The 19,398-nt window shown below is 42.2% G+C and overlaps 1 protein-coding gene across 1 annotated transcript in view; it reads left to right on the top strand.

The window, feature by feature from the left end:
* The first annotated feature begins 3,292 nt into the window (after positions 1–3,292).
* The window catches only part of LOC132851932 (dynein heavy chain-like), a 115,274-nt gene continuing 99,168 nt past the window's right edge, over positions 3,293–19,398 (top strand). Inside the window, exons 1-2 of the mRNA XM_060878912.1 lie at positions 3,293–3,361; positions 4,584–6,011. Coding sequence (XP_060734895.1) covers positions 3,293–3,361; positions 4,584–6,011 — 1,497 coding nt within the window. The remainder of the gene's footprint in view (positions 3,362–4,583; positions 6,012–19,398) is intronic.

Genomic DNA, 19,398 nt, shown 5'->3' with positions numbered 1-19,398 from the left:
GGAACGGATTCTCTTAAAGACAATTCACGTCTCTGTAAACGGGGCTTGAAATCTTCGGACCTTGTGACGCGACGTCGCCCCTCCGAGCTGCCACGTTAGATCCTTTTTTCTTTTTCTCGGCAGGATTAAAACGGGAAGCATTTTGCATTTCTGAATCTGAAACCTGTACAGAAGGATTAAGAGGCTGTTCGACAGCCTTTTGCTGTAGCTGCATATATGACAGTAAATGTTTTTGCTCACTATTATATTGGTTGTAAATATTTTTTTTAATGCTTACCCAGACCTTTTGCTTTCTGTTTTTTCTTTGTGTGTGTTGGGCGTGGCCCCGGGAGCAGCCTGGCTCTTACCTGTGTGTTCGATTCTGAGTGTAAAAACGCGGTTCTGTACGGAGCCTGCAGCGTGCAGCTCTCTTAGCATGAGAAGAATAGAGCACAAATACAAACTGTTTTACTTGTCTGACTCACTTCTGCTCTGTTGTGTCATCATTTTCTTGCAAAACAAACAAACAAACAAACAAACAAACAAACAAACAAACAAACAAACAAACACTAACTTCTCTGATCCCAAACCAAAGTGCACTTGTGGCTCTCTGGACAGACTGCCATGTATTTATCCATCCATCTATCCATCCACCCATAATTTAATCAATCACTTCTCCACATATCTATCTATCTATCTATCTATCTATCTATCTATCTATCTATCTATCTATCTATCTATCTATCTATCCACCCATCAATCAATCAATCAATCAATCAATCACTTCTCCACATATCTATCTGGCTATCGGCCATATTGGTCGGTCTTTGTCCGTCTATCTATCTATCTATCTATCTATCTATCTATCTATCTATCTATCTATCTATCTATCTATCTATCTATCTATCTATCTATCTATCTATCAGCACATTGGTCTATCTATCTATCTATCTATCTATCTATCTATCTATCTATCTATCTATCTATCTATCTATCTATCTATCTATCTATCTATCTATCTATCTATCAGCACATTGGTCTATCTATCTATCTATCTATCTATCTATCTATCTATCTATCTATCTATCTATCTATCTATCGGCCCATTGGTTGGTCTATCTATCTATCTATCTATCTATCTATCTATCTATCTATCTATCTATCTATCTATCTATCTATCTATCTATCTATCTATCCATCCATCCATCCATCCATCCAATATACACATATCTAGATATATCTCAGTCTATTAATAAATACATTTATTAATAATATACATATATATAAATATAAATCATTAGACAGAGATCTGTAGACCCCTAGATGTTTTATAGACTTATATGATAAAATTAAAAAAAAATATTAAAAAGCAAATTTTTATCAGAACCAAAGATAAAGCAAGAGAGAAAATGTTAAATGCAAAATACATAAATAAATAAACAAATAAACAAACAAATAAGAAATGAATGAATGAATAAATAACGTGACTATAACTATGATCTAAACTACACAACAATAAATAACAGATATAAATAAATCCACGTAAATAAGTGAATGACAAGCGGCAGCAGAAACAAACCTTTTAATGCTGCACGTCTTCGTCAGCGAAGCGTTCTGCATGTCGTGGTAGGAAAACAATCAAAGATAAGTTGGCGTGATGCGGCGGAACGCAGGGCAGAGTTACTGGTGACGTCATCACATGGTGACGTGGTTTATTTCTATTATATCGTCACAATTTGCTGAGAATTACAACCGGGTCTTTATTAATGAGCGATACGTCACATTTTTTATGCAGTTATACTTACGTTTTAAGTCCAGGAATGAATTCAAGTTCTCAATTACGTTACAGTCTCTGAGTTTTTTTTTTCCTTTCAAAAACCTCAATAAAAAAAAAAAAAAAAAAAAAAAAAAAAAAAAAAAAAAAAAAAACATTTAAATAAATAAATAAACAAATAAATAAATAAATAAATAAATAAATCATCATGTTACAGAGATCATTCATTCATCTTCTACCGCTTATCCGAACTACCTCGGGTCACGGGGAGCCTGTGCCTATCTCAGGCGTCATCGGGCATCAAGGCAGGATACACCCTGGACGGAGTGCCAACCCATCACAGGGCACACACACACACACACACACTCATTCACTCACGCAATCACACACTACGGACAATTTTCCAGAGATGCCAGTCAACCTACCATGCATGTCTTTGGACCAGGGGAGGAAACTGGAGTACCCAGAGGAAACCCCCGAGGCACGGGGAGAACATGCAAACTCCACACACACAAGGCGGAGGCGGGAATCGAACCCCCCACCCTGGAGGTGTGAGGCGAATGTGCTAACCACTAAGCCACCTTGCCCACCATGTTACAGAGATAACATAGAGTTAATTGTAAACTCCTCTGTCCCGAAGATGTAATAAACGTGAACATTACAAACACGACTCTAACACTGGAGACTCCTTCCGTGAACAGAAAACTCCATTATAACGACAAATACACTTTTTTTTATCCTCGTTAAAAACAGTATACGTAGCATTACTGGTGTAAGTGGGTAGAGACAATCTGGTATAAATACAGAGAAGTGTGTGTGTGTGTGTGTGTGTGTGTGTGTGTGAGTGATGCTTTATGGAAATCCACAAACTGTACGCTGAGGTTCCACAGACAGGAAACAGCGAAACACGCCAAAAACACGTGACGCGCGCTCTCGCTCATCTCCACGCTAAAGCACATGAGAGCGAGCGAATGCAGAGTATTCGTCCGAAGCCATTTTGTAGCAATTACGTTTAACGTTAAGCACGTTGAGACGAGTGCGAGTGCGAGACAGAGGGACATGGACGATCTGTGAGTGACGCCGAGCTCGGCAGGTGCCCGATGGCTGGCAGGCGCTGGGCGCTGAATTAGCGCTCATCCCATCATTAAGCCCCTGTTCATGCTCAAGTCTCGGCGGTGTTAAATACGCCATTCCCCTCGGTCAGCCATCAAACATCCTCCCAGCTTAGCCCACGGGGCTTTCACACTTCACTCAGCAGAGAGAGAGAGAGAGGGAGAGGGAGAGAGAAGGAGAGGAAGAAGAACTCTCTGTACTAAAGTAGACCGGTTTTTCTCATCTCTAAAAGAAACAAAAGCATTACGGGTCATAAATCACATCGTGCTGTCACACCTATACGGTTATGTTTTTATTTGAGTTTTTTTTCTTAAATAGTTTTCCCCTCTGGTTATTGACTCGAACTTCATCGTTAGCTGAAAAATTGCTTCTCATAAATCAACAGGACGAGAGGCACAAATCTTTAAACCCATCAACGACGATTCAATGAAAACAAAAGGCGCTATTAAACCACGAGACACCTGCAAAAATCTTCGGCGATGGATCCAGGGTCAGGTTTGCTTTGCTTTTTCTTCCACTCAAAGAAATAAATAAATCGAAGCAAACCAAACACGGAAAAAAATGGAAGTCGGGCTGAAAACGAGGCGTGTTGAGACAGAACCGAGAAGCAGGACGAGTCTCCAGTTGGCATCGGTTTCAAGGCAAAAGGGTAATTAAGCTTATCCTGGACTGGCCTGCACTTTGAAGTCCCACACAGTGGGGATTATTCCCAGTAAAGTGAGAGAGAGTGAGTGAGAGAGAGAGAGAGAGAGAGAGAGAGAGAGAGAGAGAGAGAGAGAGAGAGAGAGAGACTCATGCTCACCCTTTACATTACACTTGAGTCATGTAAAAGCCAGCAGGAACTTTAGGACAAGTCCAAAAGTAGAGGAAGTCAGAGTCCTCTTAGTGCTGTTCAGTTCTTTTTATCTAGATAGATAGATAGATAGATAGATAGATAGATAGATAGATAGATAGATAGACCAATGGGCCAATAGATAGATAGATAGATAGATAGATAGATAGATAGATAGATAGATAGATAGATAGATAGATAGATAGATAGATGGGTGGATGGATGATAGATAGATAGATAGATAGATAGATAGATAGATAGATAGATAGATAGATAGATAGACAGACAGACAGGTGGATGGATGAATGGATGGATGACAGATAGATAGTCGTCGTCCCCGGACATTTCAAAGAGTGTCATAAGAAAAATCTAAATTCTAGAAAAGGAGTCTCCGATGTCAGCGTTTCTATGGCAACTGATCACCGGAATTTTATATGGAAAAATTTGTATCAGCAACAAATAATAAACTCTCTCACTCATCTTCTACCGCTTATCCGAACTACCTCGGGTCACGGGGAGCCTGTGCCTATCTCAGGTGTCATCGGGCATCAAGGCAGGATACACCCTGGACGGAGTGCCAACCCATCACAGGGCACACACACACACTCTCATTCACTCACACAATCACACACTACGGACAATTTTTCCAGAGATGCCAATCAACCTACCATGCATGTCTTTGGACTGGGGGAGGAAACCGGAGTACCCAGAGGAAACCCCCGAGGCACGGGGAGAACATGCAAACTCCACACACACAAGGCGGAGGTGGGAATCGAACCCCCAACCCTGGAGGTGTGAGGCGAACGTGCTAACCCCAAACCGACTCCAAAGTAATAAACTGATTTATTTCTTTCTTTTTTATAAAAGACAAATATTATTTGACAGAAAGCCTTTCCAGCGTTCGTGCCCTGCATCAGACTGTACACACTTCACCAGGTGAACATCAGACCGTACACACTTCACCAGGTGAACATCAGACCTTACACACTTCACCAGGTGAACATCAGACTGTACACACTTCACCAGGTGAACATCAGACTGTACACACTTCACCAGGTGAACATCAGACCTTACACACTTCACCAGGTGAACATTAGACTGTACACACTTCACCAGGTGAACATCAGACCTTACACACTTCACCAGGTGAACATCAGACTGTACACACTTCACCAGGTGAACATCAGACTGTACACACTTCACCAGGTGAACATCAGACCGTACACACTTCACCAGGTGAACATCAGACTGTACACACTTCACCAGGTGAACATCAGACTGAACACACTTCACCAGGTGAACATCAGACTGTACACACTTCACCAGGTGAACATCAGACCCTACACACTTCACCAGGTGAACATCAGACTGTACACACTTCACCAGGTGAACATCAGACTGTACACACTTCACCAGGTGAACATCAGACCTTACACACTTCACCAGGTGAACATCAGACTGTACACACTTCACCAGGTGAACATCAGACTGTACACACTTCACCAGGTGAACATCAGACTGTACACACTTCACCAGGTGAACAGACTGTACACACTTCACCAGGTGAACATCAGACTGAACACACTTCACCAGGTGAACATCAGGCTGTACACACTTCACCAGGTGAACATCAGACTGTACACACTTCACCAGGTGAACATCAGACTGTACACACTTCACCAGGTGAACATCAGACTGTACACACTTCACCAGGTGAACATCAGACTGTACACACTTCACCAGGTGAACATCAGACTGAACACACTTCACCAGGTGAACATCAGACTGAACACACTTCACCAGGTGAACATCAGACTGTACACACTTCACCAGGTGAACATCAGACTGTACACACTTCACCAGGTGAACATCAGACTGAACACACTTCACCAGGTGAACATCAGACTGTACACACTTCACCAGGTGAACATCAGACTGTACACACTTCACCAGGTGAACATCAGACTGTACACACTTCACCAGGTGAACATCAGACCTTACACACTTCACCAGGTGAACATCAGACTGTACACACTTCACCAGGTGAACATCAGACTGTACACACTTCACCAGGTGAACATCAGACTGTACACACTTCACCAGGTGAACATCAGACTGTACACACTTCACCAGGTGAACATCAGACTGTACACACTTCACCAGGTGAACATCAGACTGAACACACTTCACCAGGTGAACATCAGGCTGTACACACTTCACCAGGTGAACATCAGACTGTACACACTTCACCAGGTGAACATCAGACTGTACACACTTCACCAGGTGAACATCAGACCTTACACACTTCACCAGGTGAACATCAGGCTGCTGGAGCTTCAAGCTCTTACAGTTTCTCTGCTAACGTCACGAGTCCTTTTAACTTCTAAGAGAAGAATAAACTAATCTATTATGCAGAACACTCGCTTTGTGATACGACGCTCTGTGACATTCATTGCTTTATTTTTAATTTGTAAAATAAATGGAACATTTTAAATGATTAGATGCACCAACACAAACCCCGCCCGTGTGTGTGTGTGTGGGGGGTGTTAGGGAGACCATGTCTGTTTACTTCTAAGAGCGTGAAATGCGGTGATTAAAATGTTTTCCTAGAGTGACAAAAGAAAGCGAATCAGCAGTGTGTGATGAAAGGTCAATAACAGCGGCGGTGTCTCCACACAAAAAGAGGAGCGTTTGTCAAAACTGGCAATGAGCTCGGCGAGGAAAAGTGAACTGGGGCTGTTAATATTTCATTTAATCTGACTGAAGAGACCTGAGTATCCATTCACACCATAAGAGGTGCGAGTGTCTAACAGAGGAAGTGTGTGTGTGTGTGTGTGTGTGTGTGTGTGTGTGTGTGCGTGTTGGAACAATGCTGGTGGACTGTTGTGTGTACAGTACACACACCGCATTGGCATACACATGTGGACCCTATAGTATGGCTGAAAAGTGTGTGTGTGTGTGTATGTGGTGTGTGTGTGTGGGGTGTGTGTGTGTGTTGGAACAATGCTGGTGGACTGTTGTGTGTACACACACCGCATTGGCATACACACATGGACCCTGTAGTACAGCTGAAAAGTGTGTGTGTGTGTGTGTGTGTGTGTGTGGGGTGTGTGTGTGTGTGTTTAAAATGAAACCCAGCCTTTCATTTACTTGCTTTTGCTTACTTTCGATTCTAAACACTAGCGGGATTAAAAGCCACGTGCGCGACGTGTTCAGACGGTATGGAATTATTTCGTGCTGAGCCCTGATGCCGTACCAGACCTCCTCTCTCATTAACAAGAAACTTCAAGTATCTTTTTGTGTGTGTGTGTGTGTGTGTCTGACAGAGTGTGTGTGCTGACAGGTACGACACTTCTTAAGACTTCCAGATCAACGTGGCTATTCTCCTGCGCAAAATCCCCCGGCGGGCCTGTAAATGCGACGGCGCAGGAATTTACCGTCGGACAGAACTGTGGGACGCGGGTGGGGTGGGTGGGTCTGTGGGTGGATTGTATGGGGGTGGGGGGTGGGTCTGAGAGGCAATTTCAAAAGAGAACACGAGTAAATAAAAGTAGCTACGTCAAAGAGGATAGCAGGGGGAAGAATGGTGGTGAGGAGTGGTTGGAGTGGAGGGGAGGGGACGTGACGGCGAGATGACGAGACGACGGGATGACGAGACGACTCACCTAATTACGCTGGGAGAGAGACGGAGTCTCAGTGGAGGACGGTTCAATGAGGGAGTCATGGCGAATCAGGGGAATCCCCGGACTTGGGTTGTAATTATTACCACTATTATTCACCCAACTTGTCCTTGTCCAATTGATTGGCATGGCTGTTTCATGGCTGTTTCCAAAAAAGCTCCCACTCTCTCTCTCTCTCTCTTTCTCTCTCTCTCTTTTTCCTCCTCTTTCCCGTCTGACAGCATGACAAATGACAAGAAAACTAATCAAAGACATTCAAATCAATTTGAGGCCTCGAAGAACGCGGCGTCTCCAGCCGAAGCTCTGAAAAGCGACTGCTGACGGGGGGTGGGGGGGTGGGGTTTAAAAAAAAAAAAAAAAAAAAAAAAAACGAGCGTCTTCTCTCGAGTGATTTCGACAGGTTTTGAAGAGCGCGTTAGATACTTCGTGGTAGTGATACACTCGGTTTGCAAGACGTATCATGAAGCGGCGGGAGGTGGAGGAGGGGCGCAGGCAAATTTAATCAATAATCAGACTTTCTAGAACGCAATATATAATTGTTATTACTTTGAACAACAGTTGTGCCAGGGGGGGCACAGTGGCTTAGTGGTTAGCACGTTCGCCTCACACCTCCAGGGTTGTGGGTTCGATTCCAGCCTCCACCTTGTGTGTGTTTGGAGTTTGCATGTTCTCCCCGTGCCTCGGGGGTTTCCTCCGGGTACTCCGGTTTCCTCCTCCGGTCCAAAGACATGCATGGTAGGTTCATTGGCATCTCTGGAAAATTGCCCGTAGTGTGTGAGTGCTTGAGTGAATGAGAGTGTGTGTGTGTGCCCTGTGATGGGTTGGCACTCCGTCCAGGGTGTATCCTGCCTTGATGCCCGATGACACCTGAGATAGGCACAGGCTCCCCGTGACCCGAGGTAGTTCGGATAAGCGGTAGAAGATGAATGAATAAATGAATGAACAGTTGTGCCGAATCCTTCGTTGTGATTGGTCAGAAGACTCGGGGATAACTGATTGTTGGAACGGTGACGTATTCGGTGTCACCGCGCCGCTCAGACGTAGCGCTGTAACGTTTCCGTTCTCTGGTTGTTGTAGCGTAAGCGGTAACAGGAACTATCTCGCTTCTAGAAGGTTCCACAGCCTCCAGGTAGATCCAGGAGCAGGTAAAACATGTGACATGTTTTTCTTTATTACGTTTAAATGAAGATAAGGTTTATTTCATTGCACTGGAGTTGTTTAGTAAGGAAGAAGGAAACTGGAGAAGCCAGAGGAAACCCTAGGGGAACGTGTGAAACTCCAGGCGGACGGAAGAACACCGGAGAACCCGATCTTTATTTCTATATATATATATATATATAAAAAGTGTCACGGAAAAGTTACTGAGAAGAATTTCTTCAGATTACACCATAGCGGTGATTCAAAATTCACTTATTTCTCTCCTTAAGTGAAAATGCTTTCTGTTCTTTAAAACACACACACACACACACACACACACACACACACACATCTGTGAGCAAACGAAGGAAGGCACCAGCGAGGTGCGAGGTGCCTTTTTGATATTCAGATTCGCCTGCCTACACAGAGCATTATGACACATTTGGATGATCGCATTGTGGGATTAGGAGGCTGCCTTGTCATTTTCAACAACAATACGGCGATTTAGGGATGCTATTTCTCTCAGTGCGCCACGCATTAACGCCGGGCCTGAAGATTTACATAAATCTTTGTCTTAAGATGAAAGGGAAAAAAAAAGGTTTTGAGACAATGAAGTTAAGCTTTGGAAATGGGAAAAGAAATTGTGTGTAAGTGTGTGTCTGTGTAAGTGTGTGTCTGTGTAAGTGTGTGTGTGCGTGTGTGTGTAGGAAAGGAAAAGTTTTCTATTTGAAATCAATCTACTTTTGATACAAAGATACATAATGCCCTCGTTTTCATGTCCTCGTCATGAAGAAATGAGCAGGAATTAAGTGTGTGTGTGTAAGTGTGTGTGTGAGAGAGAGAGAGAGAGAGAGAGAGAGAGAGAGAGAGAGAGAGAGAGAGCCAGAGAAAGAGACAAAGAGTGAGAGACAGACTGAAAGAGAGAGTAGATAGCGTGTATATGAGAGTGAGAGAAAGAGAGATTGAGGGTGTGTGTGCGTGTGTGTGTGAGAGAGAGGGAGAGAAAGAGATTGAGGGTGTGTGTGTGTGTGTGAGAGAGAGAGAGAGAGAGAGAGAGAAAGAGAGAAAGAGTGATTAAGAGTGTGTGTCTGTGTGTGTGTGAGAGAGAGAGAGAGAGAGAGAGAGAGAGAGAGAGAGAGAGAGAGAGAGAGTACTTCAGAGAGAGAAAGAGAGATTGAGAGAGGGTGTGTGTGAAAGAGAGATAAAGAGACAGAGAAAGAGAGAGGTTGAGAGAGAGTGTGTGTGTGTGTGTGTGTGTGTGTGTGTATGTGTGTGTATATTAGAGAGAGTGAAAGAGAGATTGAAGAGTGTGTGTGTGAAACAGAGAGAGCGACAGAGAGAGAGAGAGACAGAGTGTGTCTGTGTGTGTGTGTGAAAGAGAGAGAGAGAGAGAGAGAGAGAGAGAGAGAGAGAGAAGTTGAGAATGTGTGTGTGAGAGAGAGATAGAGAGACAGAGAAAGAGAGGTTGAGAGTGTATGTGTGTGTGTGTATGTGTGTGTATGTCAGAGAGAGTGAAAGAGAGATTGAAGAGTGTGTGTGTGTGTGTGTGAAAGAGAGAGAGCGACAGAGAGAGAGAGTGTGTCTGTGTGTGTGTTATAGAGAGAGAGAGAGAGAGAGAGAGAGAGATCTGTGCTTTCAGGCCGAGGTTAGTGTCGTCTTTCCCCCTGAATTGCTGCGCTCCTTAATCTTATTGCCTGTGGCAGTCATTTTGAAAAGTGACCCAGATTGTTTCTCTCCTCACTGATTGGATTCATCCTGTGTGATTGTGAGGGTTTAGGGAGCATCGTGGCCTGGAGACTGGAGCCTCCATCTGACCGCTGACGGACTGTTTGATCGCTTCCCCAAATGCAGAAATGTTTTAGCGCAGACTTCCAAGTGATGGGCCTCGTATGTCATGTCGGATACCAAAAAATCATCATCATCATCATCAGCATCAGCATCATCAGCATCAGCATCATCTATTAGCTACACGATAGAAAAAGAATCTAAACAAATCAATAAACAAAGACCAATAAGACTCGGCGTTGAAGGGGGGGAACGAAAGACAAAAGTAATGGTGCCCTTTAAAAACAGGTTGACGTGCTGCAGTAGCTGAGCTGCTCTCTGGGAACGTCGCCTTTTATGGCGTTTTGTGGGCGTGGCTAGCGTGGCACAAGGAGATTGAAATGTATGATCAATCTGTACACGAGGGATGAAGAGAATCGGTTTGACGACTGAAACGTATTTCATGCATTCATTCATTCATTTTCTACCGCTTATCCGAACTACCTCGGGTCACGGGGAGCCTGTGCCTATCTCAGACGTCATCGGGCATCAAGGCAGGATACACCCTGGACGGAGTGCCAACCCATCACAGGGCACACACACACACTCTCATTCACTCACACAATCACACACTACGGACAATTTTCCAGAGATGCCAATCAACCTACCATGCATGTCTTTGGACCGGGGGAGGAAACCGGAGTACCCGGAGGAAAACCCCGAGGCACGGGGAGAACATGCAAACTCCACACACACAAGGCGGAGGCGGGAATCAAACCCCCAACCCTGGAGGTGTGAGGCGAACGTGCTAACCACTAAGCCACCGTGCCCCCTCCAATAAATAATTATTTTTTTAATTTTTAATTTTTTTTTTTTTTTACAGCAACAGCATTAAAAACAAAACAAAAAACAAAACAAACACACAAAAAAAACTGGGAGCTCATTTGAATATTAAAAACAGACTTATGAATATAAATGAATGTGTAGTGTAGGAAGTAAACATACACCAGTAATATTAATGACAATCATTTTAAATGAACTGGAGTCAACGCTACACACTCTGGCTAGCTTTCCCAAAAGCGGAAGAATGAAAACAGCTAAATGTTTGTGTGCGTTACTGAATATTCAGCTCCCAAACGTTTATATTCTAGTCACGTGTTTGTCTTTTACTCCCAACAAAAACGAGAAACGAGACAAATGAGTCTCAGCCCCTCGTTTGCATTATCACACACTTCCCCTGCATCCCAGGCCAGAATCCAGGATATCCAGGATCCATATGTCCGGCATACGACGCAACTCCCTCCCTGCTGCGATAAATAAACGCGGCGTAGTCGAGCCATGGAAACACGTCGGTGCTATTCTAATTCCAGACGAAAGGTCGTTATTTATTGCTTTTCTGTGCCTGGAGCAGGAGGCCGTGCCCGTCCCTGCGTCCCTCCGTCGCTCGGTCCGATGAAATAAAATAAACAAATGGCAATAGAAACTGGTGAAACAGGAAAACGTGCAAAAAAGGTTATTTACATGTGCAGAAACTTCAGTCGGCATCAGTGCTGACAGGAGCCACACGCCTCCCTTCAGATAACACACACACATACACACACACGTCCCTCTTCTTGTGTGTGTGTGTGTGTGTGCACTCTCATTGCTCTGGGATGTTTTTGTTCCTTCTGGTATGATCAGTTCCCAGGGTCTGGAGTCCTCCGTAACATGACATTGTAATCTCGGCCATGTTTTATTTATGGACCGCGCCGAAGCAGATAACGGCTGTTTTAACAAACAAAGATGATTGCTTCGGGGGCCACTCACTCATCCCGGGGTAATTAAGCAAAGTAGCTCGTTGGGTTAGCATGCACCCGGCTAGCTATTATTTCACTTTAAAAAGGCTGTGTGTGTGTGTGTCAGAGTGAGTGTGTGTGTGCATGGAGTAGGTTATAAAGAGCGTTTGAATCAAAAGGTCTTTTGTCATGTCCTATCTGGACTCGAATGTTCTCGCTATGGTGCTATCTGAGAACTCGGCGGCTCAGTAAGGAATAAAGACGCTGCGTATCGTGCCGTAAAAGGAAATGAATCAAGGTGTGATGAAACAGAGTCACGGTCACGTCTCCTAACCGTTATAATGAACGACGACGCACTTTTTGTCCGTTAAGAGTTACACGTAGTCGTTTCCTCACCAGCGTCTCGTCTGTCGCTCGTTTTAAAATACATAAGATGACAAAATAATAAATAAAATAAAGCTGGATATAGAAATGAAATGTTCTAGAGAAAACCACAAAGCACTGGAGACGCACAGATTCCAAACCTGGAAGAATGAATTTGAAGAAGTACAAAGTAAGACGACGGAGACGGCAGGGACGACGGGGACAAGGGGGACGGTGATATGTTTGCTGTAGGCCCTGTCCCTCGCCATGTTTATTTGTAAACTGAGCAGACAATATGAAAAGCCGGGCTGTATAAAGAGCCCGGGATGCCAGCTGGCTGAGGGTATTCACCCCCCCAACACAAACACACAAACACACACCCTCAGACAATGCCAAGTGCCTCAGCAGATGCCTGGAAGCGCACACACACACACACACACACACACACACACATCTTATATACATACATATATACAAAAACGAAAGCTAAAGTGTGTACACTGAATTAAATAGATATTTACACACACACACACACACACACACACACACACACACACACACTATTGTGCAAACAAACTTCATTCTGATTTAAAGAGAAATTCACATACGCACAAACACACAGATAGAGATCTGGAGAGAGAATTTCATTAAAGATCTACAATGACCAATATAATGTCCACACACACACACACACACACACACACACACACACACACACACACACACACACATCATCATCATCATCATCCCGTTCATTCAGACTGTATATTAATCTTATCGTTTCTTTTTTCGGGCACTGAAACGAATAACCTACTCGGTGTGAAGCCGTCAGAGACTTCACACAACTTTATTTAGCTGTGTTATTGTTTCCCAGGTGAAAAGCGCACACAGGACTGGCATTTAACAACAAACTCACATTTACAGAAATCTGAATTTAGAGTTAAATCCTCCAAGGAAGTCTGCTCCAAGCACTTCCTGTTACTCAGAGCATCTACATGGAAAGGGATGAAAGTCTTGTTACACAAGGCCGCTTAGAGATTAGAACCTATAGCAGCTGTATGGTGCAAACATGTGTGTGTGTGTGTGTGTGTGTAGCACACAACCTGCCTGTGTAATGTTCTCAGCTCTGCTGTCTGAGCACTGATTAGATTAGATTAGATTAGATTCAACTTTATTGTCATTACACATGTACAAGTACAAGGCAACGAAATGCAGTTTAGGTCTAACCAGAGTGCAATAGCAGCAAGTGCAGGATATACAGTGTTTACAAGACTTAAGTTAAGTTAAATAAGTTAAATAAAATGGTAATATGAAGTGATTTACAGTACAGATGTGTGTGTACTATGAACATAATATACAGATGGCTATAATTGTAACTGAAATTTACAGAAGGATGTAACAAAATATATGGCTATTACTATAAACAGTAATTTACAGATGTGTATGTGCTATGAATATAATATCCAGGTGAATATATATGTACTATGAACATAATATACAGATAAATATGTACTATGAACATAATATACAGGTGAATATATATGTGCTATGAACATAATATACAGGTGAATATATATGTGCTATGAACATAATATACAGGTGAATATATATGTGCTATGAACATAATATACAGGTGAATATATATGTACTATGAATATAATATACAGATAAATATGTACTATGAACATAATATACAGATGAATATATATGTGCTATGAACATAATATACAGATAAATATGTACTATGAACATAATATACAGATAAATATGTACTATGAACATAATATACAGATGAATATATATGTGCTATGAACATAATATACAGGTGAATATATATATATGTACTATGAATATAATATGCAGATGGCTATTAGTATAAACTGAAATTAACAGAATGGTATGTGCTATAAACAAATATATGGCTATTGTATTATTATATTAGTATAATATATTGCTGTTACTATAAACAGAAATCGGGTAGATATATACAATGATAGGGCAATGGTGAGCAGCAATGCAAAAAAAGAGAGCAAGTGTGCAAGTGAGCATAGTTTGTGTAATAGTCCATTAGTGCAATAACGTCCATTTGTGTAAACATTTGTGTTACATTAACATTATGTAACATTTGTGTTACATTTGTGTAACAGTGATGATGCTCTTGATGGAGTTCCACAGAAGGCAGAGTGAACGCTGATCCGTCCCACAGGTGGCTTCATCCTGTTAACATGTAATATTAAAGATTTTTAAAAACATCATCAGCAATATTATAATAAAACGATTATTATATTAATAAGATTTGGGTTATCAGCTGGGATACTTAGTGATTAATAACCAGAGGTGGGAGTAAGTCACACATGTGCAAGTCACAGGTAAGACTCAAGTCAGGAATGTCAAGTCAAAGTCAAGTCGAGTCTTTTTTTTAATATTTGTCAAGCAAGTCTTAAATTTGCGACTTAAGTCTGACTCGAGTCAAGTCAAGTCCCCCATCTCTGCGTCATTTAACTCAAGTCAGAGTCAAGTATCAAGTCATGAATGTCAAGTCAAAGTCAAGTCGAGTCTTTTTTTAATATTTGTCAAGCAAGTCTCAAAGTCTCAAATATGCGACTTAAGTCTGACTTGAGTCAAGTCATATGACTCGAGTCCACCATCTCTGTTAATAACACACATACTCAGGGAACACCGAAGCACTCGTAATTCCGACTTTGTACCAGCGTTCGTTTGCTTTCAAACTCGGATCTTTCCGACACGTACATCACAAACAGTGTCTTGCTAGTCAACGGTTTAAACGGTTACAATTCAAAACCACAATGCTCTAGAAATTACACTGAAAACCAAAAAATAATCAGACGCGACTTACACTGCGAATTTCATCTAGCAGAACAGAATTAGCAAACAACAGCTACCCAGAGAGCTATTAATCTAAGTTCTGAAACTTTTCGCACGTTAACGACTAAGGTTTTTTATTCAAATTTTTTTTAACCAAAAAAACAAAACAAAACAAAACAAAACAACAAAGCTGCAGAAATTAATACGTTTCCCTTGTATATCGCGTTCATATTCTGTTTAACGTGGGATCGTTCTAGAACGGAAATTAGCAACGGCGGACGTAGCCTAATGGGAAACGTAGTCCGCTTTGCTCTTCCACGTTAGGTTTCTTGGTATTAATTAAAAAGACGGGGTAAAACTTTAACTATTCACCTGCGATTTATTTTATGGGCGTATGCACTTTTAATAAAAACATGCCATCGCCAATGTTAAAGAGAAATATTACGTTTTATTGAATATAATGATGATATTAGTGCTAACGTTCTAGTTACCACATAAATAAACAGTCCAGTATAACGTGCAATGATTACGTATATTCATGCAGACAGGTTGCCATGTTCCATTATTAAATATCTTAAAAGATTGGCACGTATACATAGATATTTGTATTATTCTAGTAGTCTTATACAATGGAAGAAAACAGATCGTTAGCTAAGGAGTTTACCATCAGTTAGTTAATGCAGGATAGGTAGCTAGCTAGGCTAACTGGCTAACAGAAACTGTTTGGCGTTGTTCATTATGTTGGCTATGTAAGCATAACGTCTTAACAGAATGCATCCACTTTGTTCATTTTCAACTCAAGGACACACACACACACACACACACACACACACACACACACACACACACACACACACACACACACGCTTTGAGCAAAAGAAGAAAAAAAAAGACTCAGTTGGCAGTGCAGCATGGTGGTTTGTCACTAGGAAGACCAGAGGCTACCTGGATCCTCTGAGTGTGTGTGTGTGTGTGTGTGTGTGTGTGTGTGTGTGTGCCCCCCAGCGAGAAAACAAATTGTTCTCTGTTCCTGTTCACATCAATTGATGTTCTATTAAGACCAGATGGCCTTGATAGGCATAAACCCATCTTGCAGAAAATACATACAAATTGTTGATGTCTATTAATTTTCTGTCGTTCCCACTTCTACACCAGAGAGCTTTAGCCATGGGCTGATGGCACCCTGACCAAGAGTTTTGCCTTCTCTGTTCATTCTCCGTACACACACACACACACAGATTGGAACAGATAGTATGGCTATGAAACACTAGTGTGTCCTGATCTCAGTGCTGTCTTCATTGTCTATGTTCTAAAAAAAAATGTATATATTTTATGTGAGACAGATCGAATCATGCTTTGTTAGGTTTGAATATTTTTCTTTGCACACTCTCTCTCTCTCTCTCTCTCTCTCTCTCTCTGTGTGTCGGTGTTTTGGATGAACGCTGACTTATCACAGCTCTTGAACTTCAGCTGCCAGTTCTCTCTCATTTGGTGGCCTTTTGATGATAGGCTGGTCGGAGAATTTGGCCATGAAAGGTGTGTTTTGTAACTTGACACAAAGCGCCGAGCCAAGCGGGCTCTCTCACACACCCTCATACATATACACACACACACACACACATTCCACAGGCCCTCAGAGTTTGAATCCTGAGCTGCAGGCTTGAAGAACCCTGGGTTCAGATGTTCTCTGGTTTTACCGTGGCTTGTCATTTAGGTCAACCCGCTGTACCGCGTCACCGTTCCAGCCTCTGTCACGGCTTTCTGAAGGGAAAAGTCCCTCCTCCGTATCTCGTGTCGCTTGGTGCCGGTCGGAAATCATGTGGATGACTGTGTTTACTGGAGCCATAAAGGGGCTTCCTGTGGTCCGTTCAAAGGGCTGGGCAAGCTCCTGCTATGGATAGAGTCAGTGCTTTCTCTGGCGCTCGTCACACCTTCACATTTCACATCACAGCGGTTGATAGGTTCGGGCATTGACCCCCTTCGGAGCTGGCGCTGCCTGATTGCAGGGTCCGACAGTCAAATTAATGTAGCGGTCATAGAGAAAGAAAGCATAATATTTTCATTTAGCCTGTTTGCAAGGCAAATCTACTTACAGACACAATTCCTGCAACAGATCCATCCTGACCTGTGGTGTAGCCTTAAAGCAGGAAACTAAAAAGGACCACAAATGTGTGGGTAATTATAAATGCTCCCTCTGGGGAACACACACACACACACACATCCATGCGGCATATATAAAGTCCAGTCACTTTCTGTGCAGTTTCCCAACATTTACCACTCATCCTGCTTAATAAGCAGATTTTTGATGTCTTAATGTCATTTTTAATGCAAACCAGGACAATAGAAACATTTGGCTGAAGTGTAGAGATGCTGCTCGAGCGGTTGCTTGAAGGTTTGGAAGCAGAATCTAAGCAGTCGGTTCTGAATCTCTGTTGAATCTTCAATGATTCTGAATCAGTGGTTGATTTATAGTGAACCATAATGAATCAAATGTAGCTTTTTTTGACTCCCTCCACATATTTAACCTCCTTTGACCCTTTTGACATCCGTATGTGTGTGTTCTGGTGTCTTGGTCTAATAAAAATCTTTAACATTAATCAAATTTCACAAAATGTTTAAAGATTCTCCAAACTCTGAATCAACTGATCAAAATGATTCAGTTAACTATTTGAATCTTTTTTTTTTTAATGACTCTGAAGTTAATTGTACCGCCAGGACCTAAAGTAACTGATGATGATTACAAAAAAAAATATTTTAATATAAAAATATTATAATAATATAATAGAAATATTATAATATAAAATAGAAAAGGTGTAAATATTGGCGCCTCTGCCAACACTCAAAATGTTATTTTATTTATTCATTGTAAAACGCAAACCTCTGTAGTGCCAATTAATAAATTAGCTTGAAAGAAGAATTTTTAATGCTTTTATCCCTTCTTAATTGGAAATCTGATGAGAATATTGATCTTCCCCTGACATTTCTGTCTTCTTCACCCAGAGTTACTGCATTTTTTTTTTGGCCTCCCCAGTGACCTCAAGCTCACATGTCAGGAGCTCAGACTGCACTTGACCGCCAGCCCTTTTGTTCTGTCGGAGCGGCAGGATGTGAACGTGTGAGGGCAGACAGCGAGGGGTTAAGGCCGACACTCGGCTTGCGAACTGCTCTGACCTGTTCTGATGGTTTACATACCTCGTCTCAGTATCAGCCAGCTCACCCTGAGGCCAGAGAGGGAGTGAAACTCAAGATCCAACCCAACCTCCCACCTTCGGTAGGCAAAAAGAGGAACCCTGTTCTTCTTTATGTGTGCAAAAAACCCCTCTGACCTGGAGGTGTGAAGCTATCTAGACATCTTTTCTTTCAGCGTCAAATGAAAACTTCCTGAAAACTGGAATGGAAATAGGCACAGCCTGTATAGGGGCACTTAATGAACTGTGTCTTTCAATATCTGCGATTCCCTTTTGATAAAGTCGTAGCATTTCCCTTTGTCGTGTCACGTGATAACATCTTTTTTTTTTTGGCTCGTGCATTTCATTGTTTGAACACTGAATTATCATAATTTTATTTTTTTTATTATTATTAATATTATTATTCTTCCTTACCCACCAACCATCGCTTGCGTATATGTGTCTGAGAGATAAGTTGACCTTTATGGAATCGCCATCAGATGGAATGCTTATTGAAATATTCTTATGTAGCGAGATTAAAAAAGCCAGTTTGGGAATGCTTCGTGGTATTCGTACATACAGTACAGGCTATTAAACCGAGAGTTCCTCGAGCAAGTTCGTGCTACAACCTCGACAACCCCCCGCCTCCGACCGCCCCAACCCCACCGCACCCTTCCCTCCCTCCCAGACCTCTGCATACCATTTTCTCTGGTTGCGACGACATTCCAGGAGAACAAGACCAGACAGCGGTGCTGGGATTTAACACAGCACTTATATTTCTCTAGGCAGAAAATGTTTCAACCAGCAAGCTCAAGACTATCTGTTTTCTTTTATTTCTTTTTTTTTATATGGAGGAGAACAAAAGCACATAGTTTCCCCTGAATTTTTCGAAACGTACAAATCTTGTCATAATTATAGTATAGAAACGAATGTCATACATCAATGTAGCTAACGTGTAGACGGTTTATGAAAGGGTTTTAGCTTGCTA

This window comes from Tachysurus vachellii, chromosome 10, assembly GCF_030014155.1.
Source record: "Tachysurus vachellii isolate PV-2020 chromosome 10, HZAU_Pvac_v1, whole genome shotgun sequence".
NCBI lineage: Eukaryota > Metazoa > Chordata > Actinopteri > Siluriformes > Bagridae > Tachysurus > Tachysurus vachellii.
The sequence above is the reverse complement of the archived record's forward strand: the minus strand, read 5'-3'. Positions and strand labels throughout refer to the sequence as shown.